This window comes from Pteronotus mesoamericanus, unplaced genomic scaffold, assembly GCF_021234165.1.
Source record: "Pteronotus mesoamericanus isolate MK-2021 breed Mesoamerican mustached bat unplaced genomic scaffold, CSHL_Meso_final scaffold_85, whole genome shotgun sequence".
In the NCBI taxonomy this organism is placed as follows: domain Eukaryota; kingdom Metazoa; phylum Chordata; class Mammalia; order Chiroptera; family Mormoopidae; genus Pteronotus; species Pteronotus mesoamericanus.
Window position 1 is genome coordinate 61,123,129 of NW_026555329.1, and position 15,153 is coordinate 61,138,281.

Genomic DNA, 15,153 nt, shown 5'->3' on the forward strand with positions numbered 1-15,153 from the left:
AGATCAGCTCCTACCTGTGTTTTGCCTGGGGTCACCCGGCCTGAGCTATAAAGGAGTCTGAGGTGTCTGCTACTTACTTGTGCTGGGCTTGGAGATTCCCAGGTGAAGCCAAGCTGTGAATATAAGCTGGTAGTTCCCAGGCCTGGAGCTCACTTAGGCCACTTGCTGCTCGTTGAGAGTATTTAGGAAGTTGTGAAGCATGAGCCATTCATATGGAAAAGCAGCTTGGATGGGCCGGTAAATTGGGTGGGAGGGAGTCTCTGGGGACCTCCAAGGTGGGTCAAACAGTGTTAGCCAGGTTGATGGAATCTTAGATGCAGCACCAGTCTGCCAGCTCTGTGGGGGGATGGTCCAGAAAGAGGACAATGGCCCCCACTAGCCTTGATGCTAGACACCTCAGCCTCCCCACTGTACACCACTGGTGCCCCTCAAGCTGCCGGCTTAGCGCTGGAGCCCAGAGGAAGTGAGTCTGAGTAGGTGAGTCTGTGTGTGAGTTCTTTAAGAGGAACTGCTTGGGGCTCCAGAAGTTTCTTCCACTGACTCAATCCCTGTTGTTTTTTGCATCCAGGAATTGTGGGGACTTACCTTTTTGGCACTGGAACTCTGGGCTGGGGGCCCTGGTGTGGGGCTAGGACTCCTCACTCCCAAGATATCCCTCCCAAATTTTTATCCACCACACATGGATGTGGGCATATCTGCACCCCTCCTACCAATCTGGCTGGATGGGGTTTCTTCATTTCTGTAGTTGTCAGACTTCCATTCAGCTCGATTTCTGTCAGCTCTGAGTAATTGTTGTTCTATAATTTAGTTGTAATTTTGCTATGGTTGTGCAAAGAGGCAAGCCATGTCTGCTTATGCTGCCATCTTGACCCGAAGTCTTGAGGCAGTATATTTGTTAGGGAAGAAAATTAAAGTGATAATTTTTTTTTAAAGATGGGTTTATTTTGCCTATTTTGGTAAAAATAATTTTGCTTAAATAGTTTTTGGAAAATATTATTTTCATTTAGAAAAGATAATTTAAATGTTTATAATCTCAAATTATAACACATAACAGAAATGTGATCTTTTATTTTTGAATTGAGTGATAGTTCACATTATTGAATGGTTGCAAGGTACCAAGTAATACTTTACATGAATTAATTTTTTTGGTCTTCAAACAACCATAGGAGGTAGGTCCCATTCTTATCCACATTTCACAGGTAAGAGTATCGAGTTCACAAGGGTTAAGTAACTCGTCCAAGGTCACACAGATACCAACCAGCAGAGCCAGGATTTTAATCCATGCTAACCATGTGCTATGCTGCCCTTTCATTAGCTCACATTGCTGGGATAATGTATCAGTATTCTAATTGCAATATAATTAGAATAAGAGTTGAAAGTAAAGACTAACTCTGATACTTGACCTTAGATTTTTTTGAACAAAATGTTTAGATGTCAGACACTGAAACAAACCTCAGAATCATAAACATATAGAATTATTTGCATCAGATGTTTCCTGGATAATTTTTCATGAGAAAGATTGGTAGAACAGAGAGAAAGTAAAGAAGCATATCTCTGTGATACTCAGTTTTAAAAACAAGTATGAGGATATGTGAGCACTTGTTCTCTTAAATCAAGTCAATTCATTCATTTATCATACTCTAGTTGGACACTCCCTATGAGTCAGGCTGTGTTCCTGACACAGAGACATACTAAATATCTCTATTCCTGGAGATTACATGCTAGAGGGATGGTCTGGAAGGCTTAATTACAAATGAATTTCACTTAAGGTCCCCAGTTGCTAACATGTGCATACTTGTTTTTCAGAAAGACTTCATCAATGTTATTTTAAAACGGTCTGTATCTTCTGGGTCAATCCACTAATATTGGTTTTTATTTTTGTTTGGTTTTCCCATTCATTTTAGAGAACCCTCGCTCATTAAAGCATTTGTGTCGGTTAAAAATCCGAAGACTTATGGGACTCCAGCGACTCTGCCAGCCAGCCTCAATGAAGAAACTTCCTCTCCCTCCAAGAATTCAAAGATACATATTATTTAAAGAGTATGATCTCTATGGACAGGACCTAAAATTGCCATAATTTAAAAATAATATTTTAAAATACAATTTAAGAAATATTTTAAAATGTGATTCTCTAAGAGCATTTCTTGGAATCATTTTATATCCTTAAGTGTATTTAAATCCACTGACAATTTTAAAGTGGGATCCTGTGTTCTTATGAGAACACTGCATTTTATAACTTTAAAAACCTTTACATTGTCATTTTTTAAAATTCAAGTATAATTGATACATAATATTATATTGGTTATATTAGTTTCAGATGTACAATACAGTGATTCTATATTTTTGTACCTTATAATGTGATCACCCTACTAATTCTAGTAATCATCTGTCACCATGCAAATATATCACAATAGTATTGACTATATTCTCCTTCCCCTTCACAGCCATCCCCTCACCCCACTCTTCTGATAACCATTCTTTGGATTACATTGTGAGTTTTTTAAGCTAGTCAACATTTTTTACCTGAATTTCTATTGATTTCCTTCACTTGCAACAAGTCTTCAAATTCTCCCTAGTGAGCAGCTCCTACAATATCCATCAGCAAGTCTCTCTGGTGTTTATAAAACCAAGGCCCACTTTTTCAGCCAGTCCTTGGCCCTTCCTTTCCTTTCTCTCATGGCTAAGCTGCATGAAAGAACTCCGTCCTGCCTGCAAATTCACGCCCTATATCTGGCTTCTGCTCCCTCCTCTGCCCTTCTCAAGGTCCTTAACAACTTCATGTTGCTAGTTCCAATGAGCATTCTTCAATCTTTTCAAATGATTCTTGCAGCATCTGACCCTTGCCTACTCCCTCCTTGAAAAAGTCTTCCTTGGTTTCCACACCTTGGCGTCTTGGCTCTCCTCCCAGACTGCTTTGTCTCTGGCTTCTTTCTGTGTTGCTCATTTTGTCTAACCTTTTTGTAATATGTATTAAGCCTTCTTCTTATGCTACATTATCTGGGAAATTTCACCCATGTTTGCAGTTTCAATTACTACCGGTATGCTGTTGACTACAAAACTTATGTCTGAAGTTCAGGTTTTGTCTTCTGTGCCTGAGACCTGTGTAGACAATTACCCTAATGGTCATGAACACAAAGATACTTCATGTTCAACATGTCCCAAATGAACTCATTATCCTCCTCCACCAAAAGCCTCCTTCTCTTACATTCTCTAGCCCAATGGTTAGTACAGTTATCGTTTCAGTTTCCCAAGTCAAAAGACTGGACATTGGCCCTGACTATCCAAATTTCATTATCCAGTCTAACAGATCACCAAATCTGTAAGTTTGTCTCTTCGAATTATCTTCTATTCTGTCTCATTGATTCGGCCCTAATTCCAGCTCTTATCTCCATTTACTGAGATACTCTTGTGCTGTCTAACTGGCCTTCCTTCCTGCTCTCCTGCCCCATTCAACACGCATACTACATACAATATCCCAGAATGACTTTTTACAAACATAAGTGGAGTTTCACTCCCCTGCTTAAAATTATTCCCATTGCTCATAGGATAAAGTCAAAAGTCCTTCCATGGTCTTTTATGATCTAACTCCCTGCCTTCCTCCTTAGCCTTATCTCCTGATATCTTCCTCAACCCTCCCCTTCGACCATATTAAACACGTTTTAGAAGTATAATCTTTGAACAGTGATTCCAAGACTTGTGTAAAATCTATGTGTCAGTAGTTTTTATTTCGCTAATTTTAAAAATTGGGTCATTTATTTAAATATATACAGAGAATCCCAGACAGGAGGAGAAAAAAATGCATACACTCATATATGCAACTATCACTGTCATTTCATAAAAGAAAAGCCATTTTAGTGGTAGAAAATAAGGCAGCCTTAAACTCAGTTATTAAAATTGAATAACTTTAGCTTTGGAAAGACTTACCACATTATCTTCATTTTCCAATTGACAGATGAAAATTCCACTCTGGCCCAACAAGTATCTTAGGATCTTTTTTTGGGAATCACTGTTGTAGAATAGATCACTCTCTCTTGCGCCTCGGGGGCCTTTGCACTTTCTTTTCTTTCTGTCTGGAATCCTCATTCCATCTCCCTCCTCCCCTCTCCACTTCTCATCCTACAGTCTCAGCATGGACGCTGCTTCCCCTAGGAGGGGAGGCTCCCACATAGCAATTTTCGTGCTATGGTATAGGTACCTCTGTTTGTTCTCAGCTGTCTGCCCCAGTAGACTGTAAGCTCTGTGAGGGCAGAGTCTATGTCTGCTTTGTTTTCCAGTGTTTTCTCAGGGCCAGATACATTCCCTAGAGCACAGAGAGTTCAAAAATTAGTTGTTGAATGTCTTGAATGAGTGAATGTTATATAAGACCCAGGCAAAAACCACCAGTGTAACCCTAACCCGAACACCTTGTGATAAATGAAAGTTTTTAATCTCTGAATTGGTTATATAATCTTAATAATGTAATTTCTTAGATTTATTCTTCTTAGACTTTAATGTTTTTCTTACATTTATTTTTATCTTAAGCATTACTTCATTGTTTCAATTGTAACACCTCACTGGTTGTGAATTTTTCAAATTGTATTTAGCTTTCATGTTCTTTGGGACATAAGTATAAAAATTACTTTTACAATTACAGCTATAGTTTCAACCCCTTGCATTCCCTAGAATTATATATTTATGTAAATTAAACTGCAATGTATTGCATTAGATCCGTAATGTTTTATGTATAGGATTTCATGATTCCTCTGTTGCTCTCCCATTTGTGGCTAAAATGCATTGTTACCTGTAAATGGTGCACTAAATAAATAAAAAATAACACCAAGAATATAAGTTTGCCATGTGACTTCAAATATTAAATAAACCAAGGCTTGGACATTTCCTTTAATGGAGTTTATATAAATATATTCAAGAAATACATGAATATAAATACATGAATTCACTGCACATGCTACAGGATTTGAAAATGGTTCTTTTGGTATTTGTAAAGCAGGAGAACAATGTATTCTGTGAAACTGAGGCAATCACTGTATACAAAATGGATTTTATCTTTTTCTTACCACATTTTGAAGTTTGCTAGCAGTGTTTTTGTTTTTGAGTAGGCAGGATGGTAAGGGGAACTAATTTCTATCTAATTAATTTCTCCTAGAACATGCCACATTACCTGGGAGAGGGCAACAGCTGCTCATCCCTATGAGCCTTTGGAGAAGCCAAACTTTCTACAGTGGCGCCTGTTTGACCACTGTGAAATTGATGTGGTAGTTTCGGTGACATCTTTCCATGCAGCCAAAATGGCACAGCTGTTTTGGTCACTGTGGATTCTATTTTGTATCACACAGAAAGCCTGGGTAGAAATAAGCAGATCTGACCTCTCATTAGAGTATGTCTTGTTTAGTTTTTCAGTAGGTGACCTTTAAATAGTATTTCCATTTCCAACTTAAAATAATTTCATAAGTACATTGAAATCAAGTGCCTCCTGAAGAGTATGGGGCATTCATTTTCATTAGTCACAGGACATGTTTCCAGTCAATAGTAGACAGTGCAGAGAAAGTGAAAACGATTGTATAAGTGTTGCATAACAAGTATTCACAGGCAACAGCCCCTTCGATGCATGCTTTTGACAAATCAGTGCATGTGGGTCAGTCGGCATGGAAACCACAAAAAACAGTGCTTTATGGCACAGAGAACCACACGTAAGCTTTGTCATTGATCTTTCACTAGACATTTCTACCCCAAGTTTGTTTTCAAGACACATCACTCATGGGTATTGTCATCTTCCAAATCAGAAATCATTTAGGAAACACAAAAACAATAAACTACTTTAAGTTACTTACGGAGCAAAATGAAACACTACCTGCATATATTCATACTTTCATACACAGTACATATGTGTGACATATACACACATACATTATATACACATACATATATACATGCATCATAGTATGGCATATTAGCAGTGCAGGAGGTAAGAACATATTTGTAGTTAAATGGATATGAGTTTGAACCAGCCTCCATCAATTATTGGCTGCTTAAATTTGAACAAGACATGAGATAAACGTATGAACACATTATCTAACATAGAGTAAGTATATATGAAATGAACTCTCATCATTATAACTTAGTGACAGTGATTAGTGCCAGAGTCACAAAAGTTAAGAATCTTGGTCTTATGGTTCAGGTCTGCAGATTGTCATGCTTAGATGTGAAAATATGAAAAATAATATTGGAGATGTATATGGCCTGTTACTGTCATCTATAAATACTTTGAGAAAATTCACAGGATAAAAACAGCAGGGAGTTGTCCCTAGCATGTAGCTCCTCACATTTGCTTTTACTTAGTAAAGACCTGATCGTCAATTGCTGAAAAGAGAAGAAAGGGCTTCTAAGGGAAAAGGTGTGTAGAAGGAATAGATTTATTTGACCTCAGTGGCCTATGTTTTGTAACCTCAGGGAATGCTAGGGATGTCTGGGGATTTGCTGTTTTTGGAAAGAGACAGCCTAGTAATTTGAATCTGGTCACTGGGAGCACCTGACTTCTAATGTTGGATTAGCCAGTGATTCCACCAGGGCACTTGACAGGCACTAACATTCTGTGCTTCAGATTCCAGTAAACTGGGAACAGCCATTTCTCTTGCTTTGGAATTCTTCCATCCTGGATCTCCCTGAGAGATTTAAGATAAAACTTCTTGGAAGCAGCCATAGTGCTGGATAAGGTAGAAGGTGTGGAGGGCGCTAAATGTGATACTTACTCTGGGATTGAGTGGGTGTGAGATACCAGTATCAGGTTCTCTGTGTGTGAAGCAAAGTCTGTCCTTGGCTTCTCAAGGAAGCTATTTTTTGTGCTTTGTGGAAGTCAAATAACTAGACAAGGTACTCAGCAGTCAATGATCTATGTTTTTGAATGTCTGAATATCGCTAAAGATCTTGTTATCCCAATTGGTTTAATATTGTTTCAGTGAAGGGGCAACTTTAATCATCTTTCCCTGGATGAGAGCAAAATTTGCTTAGGCTGGACGCATTGGAAGCCCCTCGACCTGGTCTCAGCTCTGACTCCAGACTCGTCACCGGGGCGTGCTCTTCGCAATCACCTGGGGAACCCAAGAGACTAAATTGAATCTGAACTTTACTGAGTCTGCCTTCCTATAGTGATTCTAGGATATTTGAAGACCCGCTCTTCAAACAAAGTCTTTTATTTGACATATAAATGTAAGGTTTAGAAAGCAAGTAAGTTTAAGAGAGTTAAAGTCGTATGAAAGCTTTTCTAAATAACAAGTTTTAGTAAGGGAATGATGGTGAGAACCTCAAGTCTATAGAAGCAAATGGCTGATACTTCCTATACATCAAAAACTTAAGTATTCGTTTTATGAATGTGGAAAGAATCTTAAGAAACATCTAGTTCACTTGAGTACATTCTGGAAAGACTACTTCAATAACATTGCCTTTCATTTGTTCTGTGTTTTACAGCTCACAAGGCCTTCCACATACATCATCTCACTTGATTCTTACAACTCCTGTAGGAGCAGGGAAGGGAAGGGGTTAATAACTGCCACTCCGTAGATAAGGAAATCAATTTTAGAGTTCACTAAGCTAGGACTCAACCTGGGTGACCCGACTCCAAATCCCGACCCCTTTCCACCCCAACATTTTTAGTTCTGATTAGGAGGACATTGTTTATAAAAGCCAAAGTGGAAACAATCCAAATGTCTATCAACTGGCATATAAATATACCTAATATGGCATAACTACACAACAAAATAATAGTCAGCAACACGCTACAACACGGATGAACCTCAAAAACATTAGGTTAAGTGAAAGAAACCAGACACAAATAACTATTATTATATATTTAATTTATATAAAATGTCTAGACAAAGCAAATATAGTGATAGGAATGAAATTAGTGGTCCTCCGGGAATTCACTACGAAGGCTGTTCGCACGTGGGGGTTCAGAATGAAGACTGACGGCACGTGGGCGTGGGGGTGTTCTGTGGGCACTGAAAATGTTTTAAAATTGGATTGTAGTGATGGTTGCACAACTTGGTAAATTCACTGGGAAAAAAACAAACTTTACACTTAAGGTGGATGAATTTTATGGGATGTAAATTGCATCTGAATACATCACTTAAAAAAACAAACAGGAGTATGTTTCTCATTGACAGGTGATGCCATGTTTATACCTTCGCTGAGGTAGCCTAACCAAACAATGAACTCATCTGTCTCAGAGGGAAGTGCTTGGTTCTGGAACTGGCAGCACGTGATTCATTAGTTTTGCTCGCCTGATAAGACCATTAAAAGCAGCCGATGAGACAGTGTTCAAGGGCAGAGCAGTGCTTGCTGCTTTCACCAGCCAGACAAATGCAGCCTGCTCTGCCAAACTCTGACATTTCCATGCTGGATGTAATATGACTTTCCCACATCATCATTATTATTATTTACAGACACACAAAAACATACAGACTGAGAGCTAAAAAAGCGAAGGTTTCCTGTCCTATTAAGGGCATGAATTGACAAGGAATCACGTTACCAATGGAATGGGTCTTTAGTAACACCCTTGACAACTAGCTATGATTCCCTGGGGTGCAATAGAAAGGACAACAAGGAAAAGGCGGGGACATCATTCGGAAATGGGTGCCAAGGGAAAGTCAGAGCAGGCAAACATTCAAAAGGCTGCGGATCTCTAGAGCACAGGCGACTGTGGAAGGAAAGGTCAGTGAGGAACTGCGAGTCTCTGTGAAAAGACAGTGCCTTAGATTTTTCAGGATAAAATGGCAAACAATAAAAGCTCAGTAACAAGATACCAGTTCTCAACACTCACTGTCCCACTATCAGACACACCAAGTCCCCATATTCCTGTACTTTGATACTGAAGTTACCTTCGCAGCCCCTCTTCACAGCAGGATCTCGGCTTTCTGGCCCTTTAGGCTTCCACTTCCCTACAGGACTTAAAGTTTTCTAAAGTGACAGTTGTCCTGAGCCTGAGGGAGAGCCCTCCCAGGAAGCAGATCCATCTGGGGTGCTGGCCCTCCACATCCTTCTTCCTAATACCATGGGGAACAAATCATACAAAGCCGTAATGTCAGCACTCAGGGTTACAGGAAACTCGTGGCGGAAATGAATGACGGCCTCAGACCTTCTGTAAAACCCAACTGAAATTTCCTTTGTTAGAACTCAATGTGATACATACCAAATCTTTTCCCTGTTTCATGAATGGAATTCCATACTGATGCTCTGCTGCGTAAGATTAATGAAATTCAGCTTTTCTTTGCTCATTTCTGATGTTTTTCCTGGAAATCACTTCTTTTTGAGGGTCTTTACAGTTCTAGTATCATCAGTTTCTCTTTCCATTTGCTTGCATGGAACTCATTTTTACATGTTTGAATTAGTCCAACAAAGGATAATTGAATCTACTATACATAAGGTAAAGCATTAGATGCTCAATTAAAAATGCTTGATTTCCCTATCTGTCTTTCATTTTGGCACATTTTGAAATGACGAACTAGCAAATCTCAATATGACAAGTGGCTTGGGCTTATGAAACATGACTCTAATTGCCAGTTACAAGTTGGGTATACAGACTTAAACAGACTTTTTAACCTCTCAGAACCTCAAAACCCATTTTCGTCCTTTGTAAAAATGGAAGTAATCATATCAATTACATCAAGCGTTGCCTAGCACACATTAAGTGGTATCTATACACAATTATTAAATGGAGGTCATATTACTACGTTAGACTGCTTGGCACATTGTATGTAAGAGCATTTTGTACACTATAAATATTACACAATTGCAAGATATTGTTATAAATAGCTCCAATAATTTTAAATTTGACTCATGCTCACTACCACAAGCTGGCATAGCTGGGAGGTTTGCTGGGCTGCCAAGCCTGAGAGTGAAGACTTGATAAGGGTATTGCCAGTTCTCATCTGATCCCCGTGGCCTGTTTGGTTGTTGTCGGTCCAGAGCCTGACCTTAGCCTGACATTCCCCCTGGGAGCCTCTCTCTGGGTAGCTGAAAAGCTCCCTCCAACAGACTGAGTGAAGTCGGAAGCTTAACTTCCTTAGGGGCCATTACTTTAGCAGCCTTCTGACAAATCATCGTAGGAAATGTTGAAAACCCAAATCCTTCTGTGTAAATGGGAAACATGTTAGATCTAGTCCAGGAAGCAATCTTGCTCCTGTACAGTGAGAGAGATTATAAAGACCTTAAAAAAGAAGGCAGGGGTAGAGGGAGAGTGAAAATTAAGCACAGCTTGTTAACAGTAGATGCCGCCTAGATACTTGGGAGAATAAGAGAATTTCCAGTTTCCCCTCTTTGCAAATGAAAATATAGCATATGGTTTTCACGTTTCTTCATCAGCAAATTGGAGACAACTTAAATGAGAAAGGCATACATGAAATTTTTTTAAAAAATGCCATATGAGATAAAACATGACTGAGTTGGGCTCGGTCATTAGTTTGGGGGCCACATGCAGAGGAAGGTTGATTGTGAAGCAGAAGCTTTCAGGTCTCTATGAGGGTCGGGGTTCCCAGGAAGAGTGAGTAGAGTGTGTGGGGCGTAGATAGGGAGAGCAAAGAAGTCAGATTGCAATTAGGTGGCATTTCTCTATGAGCATTTCTGGAAACTGCTTAAGGAGGTCCTAGAAGAAAGAAGCTCAAAATCACTTTAGACTTCGTCATTTGTCATGATTCTATTATGTTTTACCAGTCTCACTTTCTTAACTAATTTTTTATTTATAATTTATATTGTTCTTAAAGAGGCCCTCCCTGAACACCATATAAACCACAGGCTGTATCAGAGCTGGATCAACCTCTGTCTGCACTGCAATTGATCTTGTTTTGATATTTTTTAAAAACGTGAGTTCTGGACACCTAATAACTACTCTAGGTCCTGGGCACATTGAATGGGTAAACAGGGCCCTCTCCCTTGGAGAAAACTTTTTTCCTGTTAAGACCAATTCAAAACAAGTGATCCCAGTGGGGAGCTGCCATGGAATACAGTTTTGTGGGATCTGGAGAACTAAGCTGATCCCAGAATCAGGAAAGGTCTCCCCGTGAGAGTGTTAACTAAAGACCCAAGAGAGTGCGGGAGGCACCGGCAGTCCAGGCAAAAGGGGAGCATGCACAATGGCTTGGGATATGGAGTTCAGACACAGATATGGAGTTCAGGGACCCAGTGTGGCTCCAGGGTGAGAGTTGGAGGAAGCGGCCCAAGTTGAAGCTGGAGAGCTGAGCAGGTCCTGATCTGGAAGGGGCTAGAGGACAGGGTTAAAGATTCTGACTGAAGCACACTGGGAGCCATTTATGGGTTTTAGGCAGAGAATGACCTGTTGATCTGTATTTGCCAAGAGTTGTACTGTAGAAAAGGGGAAAATATCCAGTCAGCATACATCGGGGAGTCAGTGTTGCAGTCATTGAAAAAAGAAGAGATGACAGTCTGGCCTCGAGTTGACAAAAGAGAGAATAGTAGACATGAAATATGATTCAAGAGCTTGTGAGGGAGCATGACAATGTTGGTGAGAGGAGGAGCCAGAGGTCGCACCTGTGCTCTAGCACCTGGGTGGACGAGGATGCCATTTTCAGAAACGTGGCAGCCAGGGTTGAAGGTGGGAAGGCAGAAAGAAGGAAATGAAGCAGGTTGAGTTTTAGGTGCCAGTGAGACACCCAGGAGGAGATTTTTTAAGTATTTTCATAAACATTCTTAAGCTTGAGGATACAAATTTTAGCTCTGTAAAATGACATGTATTTGAAAACCTTGGATTTTGGGGATCCTTCCGATCATTGAAATTACACATATTAAATCTGTGAGTGACAAGGATGTAATGTAGAATAAAGCAGAGGATCAGGAGAGATGAGACTTTTATAAATGTATTCATATAATGCATTGATTTAAGTCTGTTTTGTGGTTATAAACAGGAATGCTTATACAAACATTTTGCAAGTCCAGAAATTACCAAATTCTTCTTGAAATTTGGAGGTTATTAAAGAAAATGAAGAAACAGTTGGTAGGGCCTCTCATCACTTCTAACAGAATCAAAAGGACATCAGCAACAAGCTAAGTAACTCGCCTTTAGGCTGTGGGAGTCGCCTGCTATTTAGAGTGTTAGGCTGAAGTCAGTACAAGTGGAGTTAGAAGGTCTCCAATCACTGCCTATAAATACTACTTTTTGAAATACCAGATCTGCTGTCAGGGCTGGTGCTGCTGATTTGGGGAGACACTGATGAGTTTTACTCTTGTTGAGTCTTCGTTATTACCCTGACATTTGCTAGGATTAACAGTGGCCTACATTTAAGAAGGCAAACTATGGCTATGAATGGTGGCTCCGGGGTAATGATAGAGATTTCTACTTAACAGTAGATAATAAAAAGGTCCAAAACTCCTTGACATGACCCTTCAAATAAAAAATGCTCAACATCTATATGCATCTACTAGGTGCCAGGCATGATGCTAGTGTCTGTTCGGAGAAACAGAGAGAAAATGTGAGAAAGAGAGATGGGAGGGGGAGGAGGGGTCAAGATACCAAAGCATTCTTTTTGATGTAGTACAATAACCAGCCGTGCTACTTGGGCTGTCTCTGCTTATTCCCCGCCCTACGCCAAATACCTGGTTTGGGTTTCGGTTTTGATACTCCTGTGGTTTGCTCAGAGCCCACTCTCTGCCTGGAAAGCTCTTTACCAACTTCTGTGCCTTCTGCAACTCCTCCCACTCGGACCACCTTGCTGCTTCATCTGCAGTCCACCGTTCTCCTCTTGCCGGCACCTTGGCGAGCCGACACTGCGCTCTGTTGCTGTCAGCTGTCTGACTTTGTCCCCAGAGTATGAACTCCTGAGGGCAGGGGCCAGATCATTTTTATTTTTCTGTATGTAATCCTAGCAGCACAGAACCTGTCCACACAGCAGGTACTTGGTAAATGTGTGCTGAATAAACAAATAATAGCATTTTTGAGAGGAAACCAAAGAAAATACAGGTTGAAAGAAGAAACTATGTTTTCACTAAAAAGGGCATTTGTCAACATACAGGGAAGTAGAGTGCATATTTGATCGTCAGTCAGGAACCATTAAGATGATTCTTCCCACAATAGAGATTTTCTTAAAAAAAAAAAAGATGCTTACCTTGAAAAAGATCTAAAAGCAACTCTACTCAAAATCACAATGTGCTCAAATAAAAATCCCAGAACAGAAAATGCCGATGCCAAGAATATGATTTCATTTTTTCCTATCACCGTAGACCAGGCTGCACAGAAATCTAAATTATTCATCATACTTAGTCTAGCCTGGGGTCAGGTGGTGGTGTTTGGTCACTCAGCAGAATTATATTCAATAAACTTAAAGTTTGTAGAGAATATTTAAAGGGAGATCCAGTGAACCAAGATCACCCATGAACTGTGATTATTATAATCAGAGTGATTTGTAACATATGCACTAGGATATCTAAATGACAATTTAGATATATTCTAAATAAATTCTAAATGTTTTCAGGTAGTGTTTTTAAGAGATTTTTTTTTCAATGACACTGCCACAGACAAGCACTTTAATATTTCCTCTTTTGGAGTCATTTTCATAGTCATTCATGGACCACCCAAGATTTGTAAGAAGAAACTCACATGAGACTATGTCTATGCTGTGTTATCCTAGTGAGAAAACTAAAATATATGGGCTGGCTTTTCAAGAGATCTGTTTCAATACAATAGAAATAAGAATTTTGTAATAATTTGAGCCATCCAACAAGGGAATGAATTTTTTGTGATGTAAAATTTTCACTGAAAGTGTTCAGATAGTCACTAGGTGACCACTTAACAGAAGTGATAAAGAGGGGATTCATGTACTTCAAAGGGCCTTTGAAATCTGATAATCTGTGATTCCAAGAATATCTAAGTAATTATTTTATAATCACATTAAATGTGTAGTATTATAATCTGCACACACCAAACCCTTACTTTTCTAGGTATTTGCTCAAATGTCACCTTATTACAGTGATCTTCCCTACATGAAATACTATCTCCACATTCTCCTTTCTGCTCTCTCACCCTACTTTGTTTCTCTCCATAGAGCTCCTGTCTGATACAGTCTATATATACTTGGTCATTTATATACTCGTATTGTCTTGTCTCCTCCAACAATTGATAGAATATAAACTCCATGAAGGAAGGGGCTTTGTTGGTTTTCTTCACTGCTTCAATCCCAGCATTTAAAATAGAACCTGACACGTAGTGTGTGCTTAATAAATTGTCAAATAAAAATAATATTAAAATGTTACAGAAAAATTAAAAATAGGAAAGAAAGAAAGAGAGTAAAACACAGTTCCACTATTTTTGTACAAAATTACATTTTCCCAAATTTGCACATATCATATGGGTCAATGCATAATTATTAAAGGATTAAACTTGTGCTATCATTTTCATATATTTTGTTCTCATCTTTTTTTTTTAAAAGCACATACGTTTTCATATCGTTGTGATTATCATTCATTTTCTTTTACCTAAAATGTCATTATACAGCTGAATAACTCATCTTAATCACCAGGCATGGCTATAAGAATTCGATGGCATTTCCAAAAATCAAACCATTTTCATATAAAAAAGATGTGTTACCATTAAGGCTACATAAAAGTAGATGCTCAGGCCATAAAAAAAATCCAATGAACTGATTTCTAATTTCATAATTATCTCTCTCATTAGTAGCACTGGGAAGAGTCATAGTTATTTTTGGAGGCAGTATATCATAAGGAGTTAAGATAGTAATAATTAGCCAATTTTTGCAAAAGAAAAATGTTGAAGGACTTAATTTTGTGATTTCAATATGTACTACAGAGCTATAGTAATTAAGACCATGTGGTGTTGGCATAAGAAAATAGACACAGATCCATAGAACAGATCTGAAAGTCCATAAAGAAGCCCTTACATTTATGGACAATTAGTTTTCTACAAAGGCACCAATGCAATTTAATAGGGAAAAACATAGTCTTTAAAAAGAAGTGCTAAGACAATTGGATATTTGCCTGCAAAAAGATGAATTTAGACTCTTACCTTACATATATACAAATATTAAGTCAAAATGGGTAACAGACCTATATATAAAAACCTAAAATTATAAAACACTTAGAAAAAATATAGTTGTAGTTCTCTCTGACCCTGAGCTAGGAAAGGATATCTTACAAAAG

General features: G+C 38.9%; 1 protein-coding gene across 4 annotated transcripts in view; it reads left to right on the plus strand.

The window, feature by feature from the left end:
• Positions 1 to 2,084, plus strand: part of ASB15 (ankyrin repeat and SOCS box containing 15) — a 34,379-nt gene extending 32,295 nt beyond the window's left edge. For all 4 annotated transcript variants that reach the window (XM_054564408.1, XM_054564409.1, XM_054564410.1 and 1 more), the window contains one exon: positions 1,905 to 2,084. In XM_054564408.1, the coding sequence (XP_054420383.1) occupies positions 1,905 to 2,077 (173 nt within the window). In that variant the 3' untranslated portion in view covers positions 2,078 to 2,084. The remainder of the gene's footprint in view (positions 1 to 1,904) is intronic.
• The last annotated feature ends 13,069 nt before the right edge of the window (positions 2,085 to 15,153 follow it).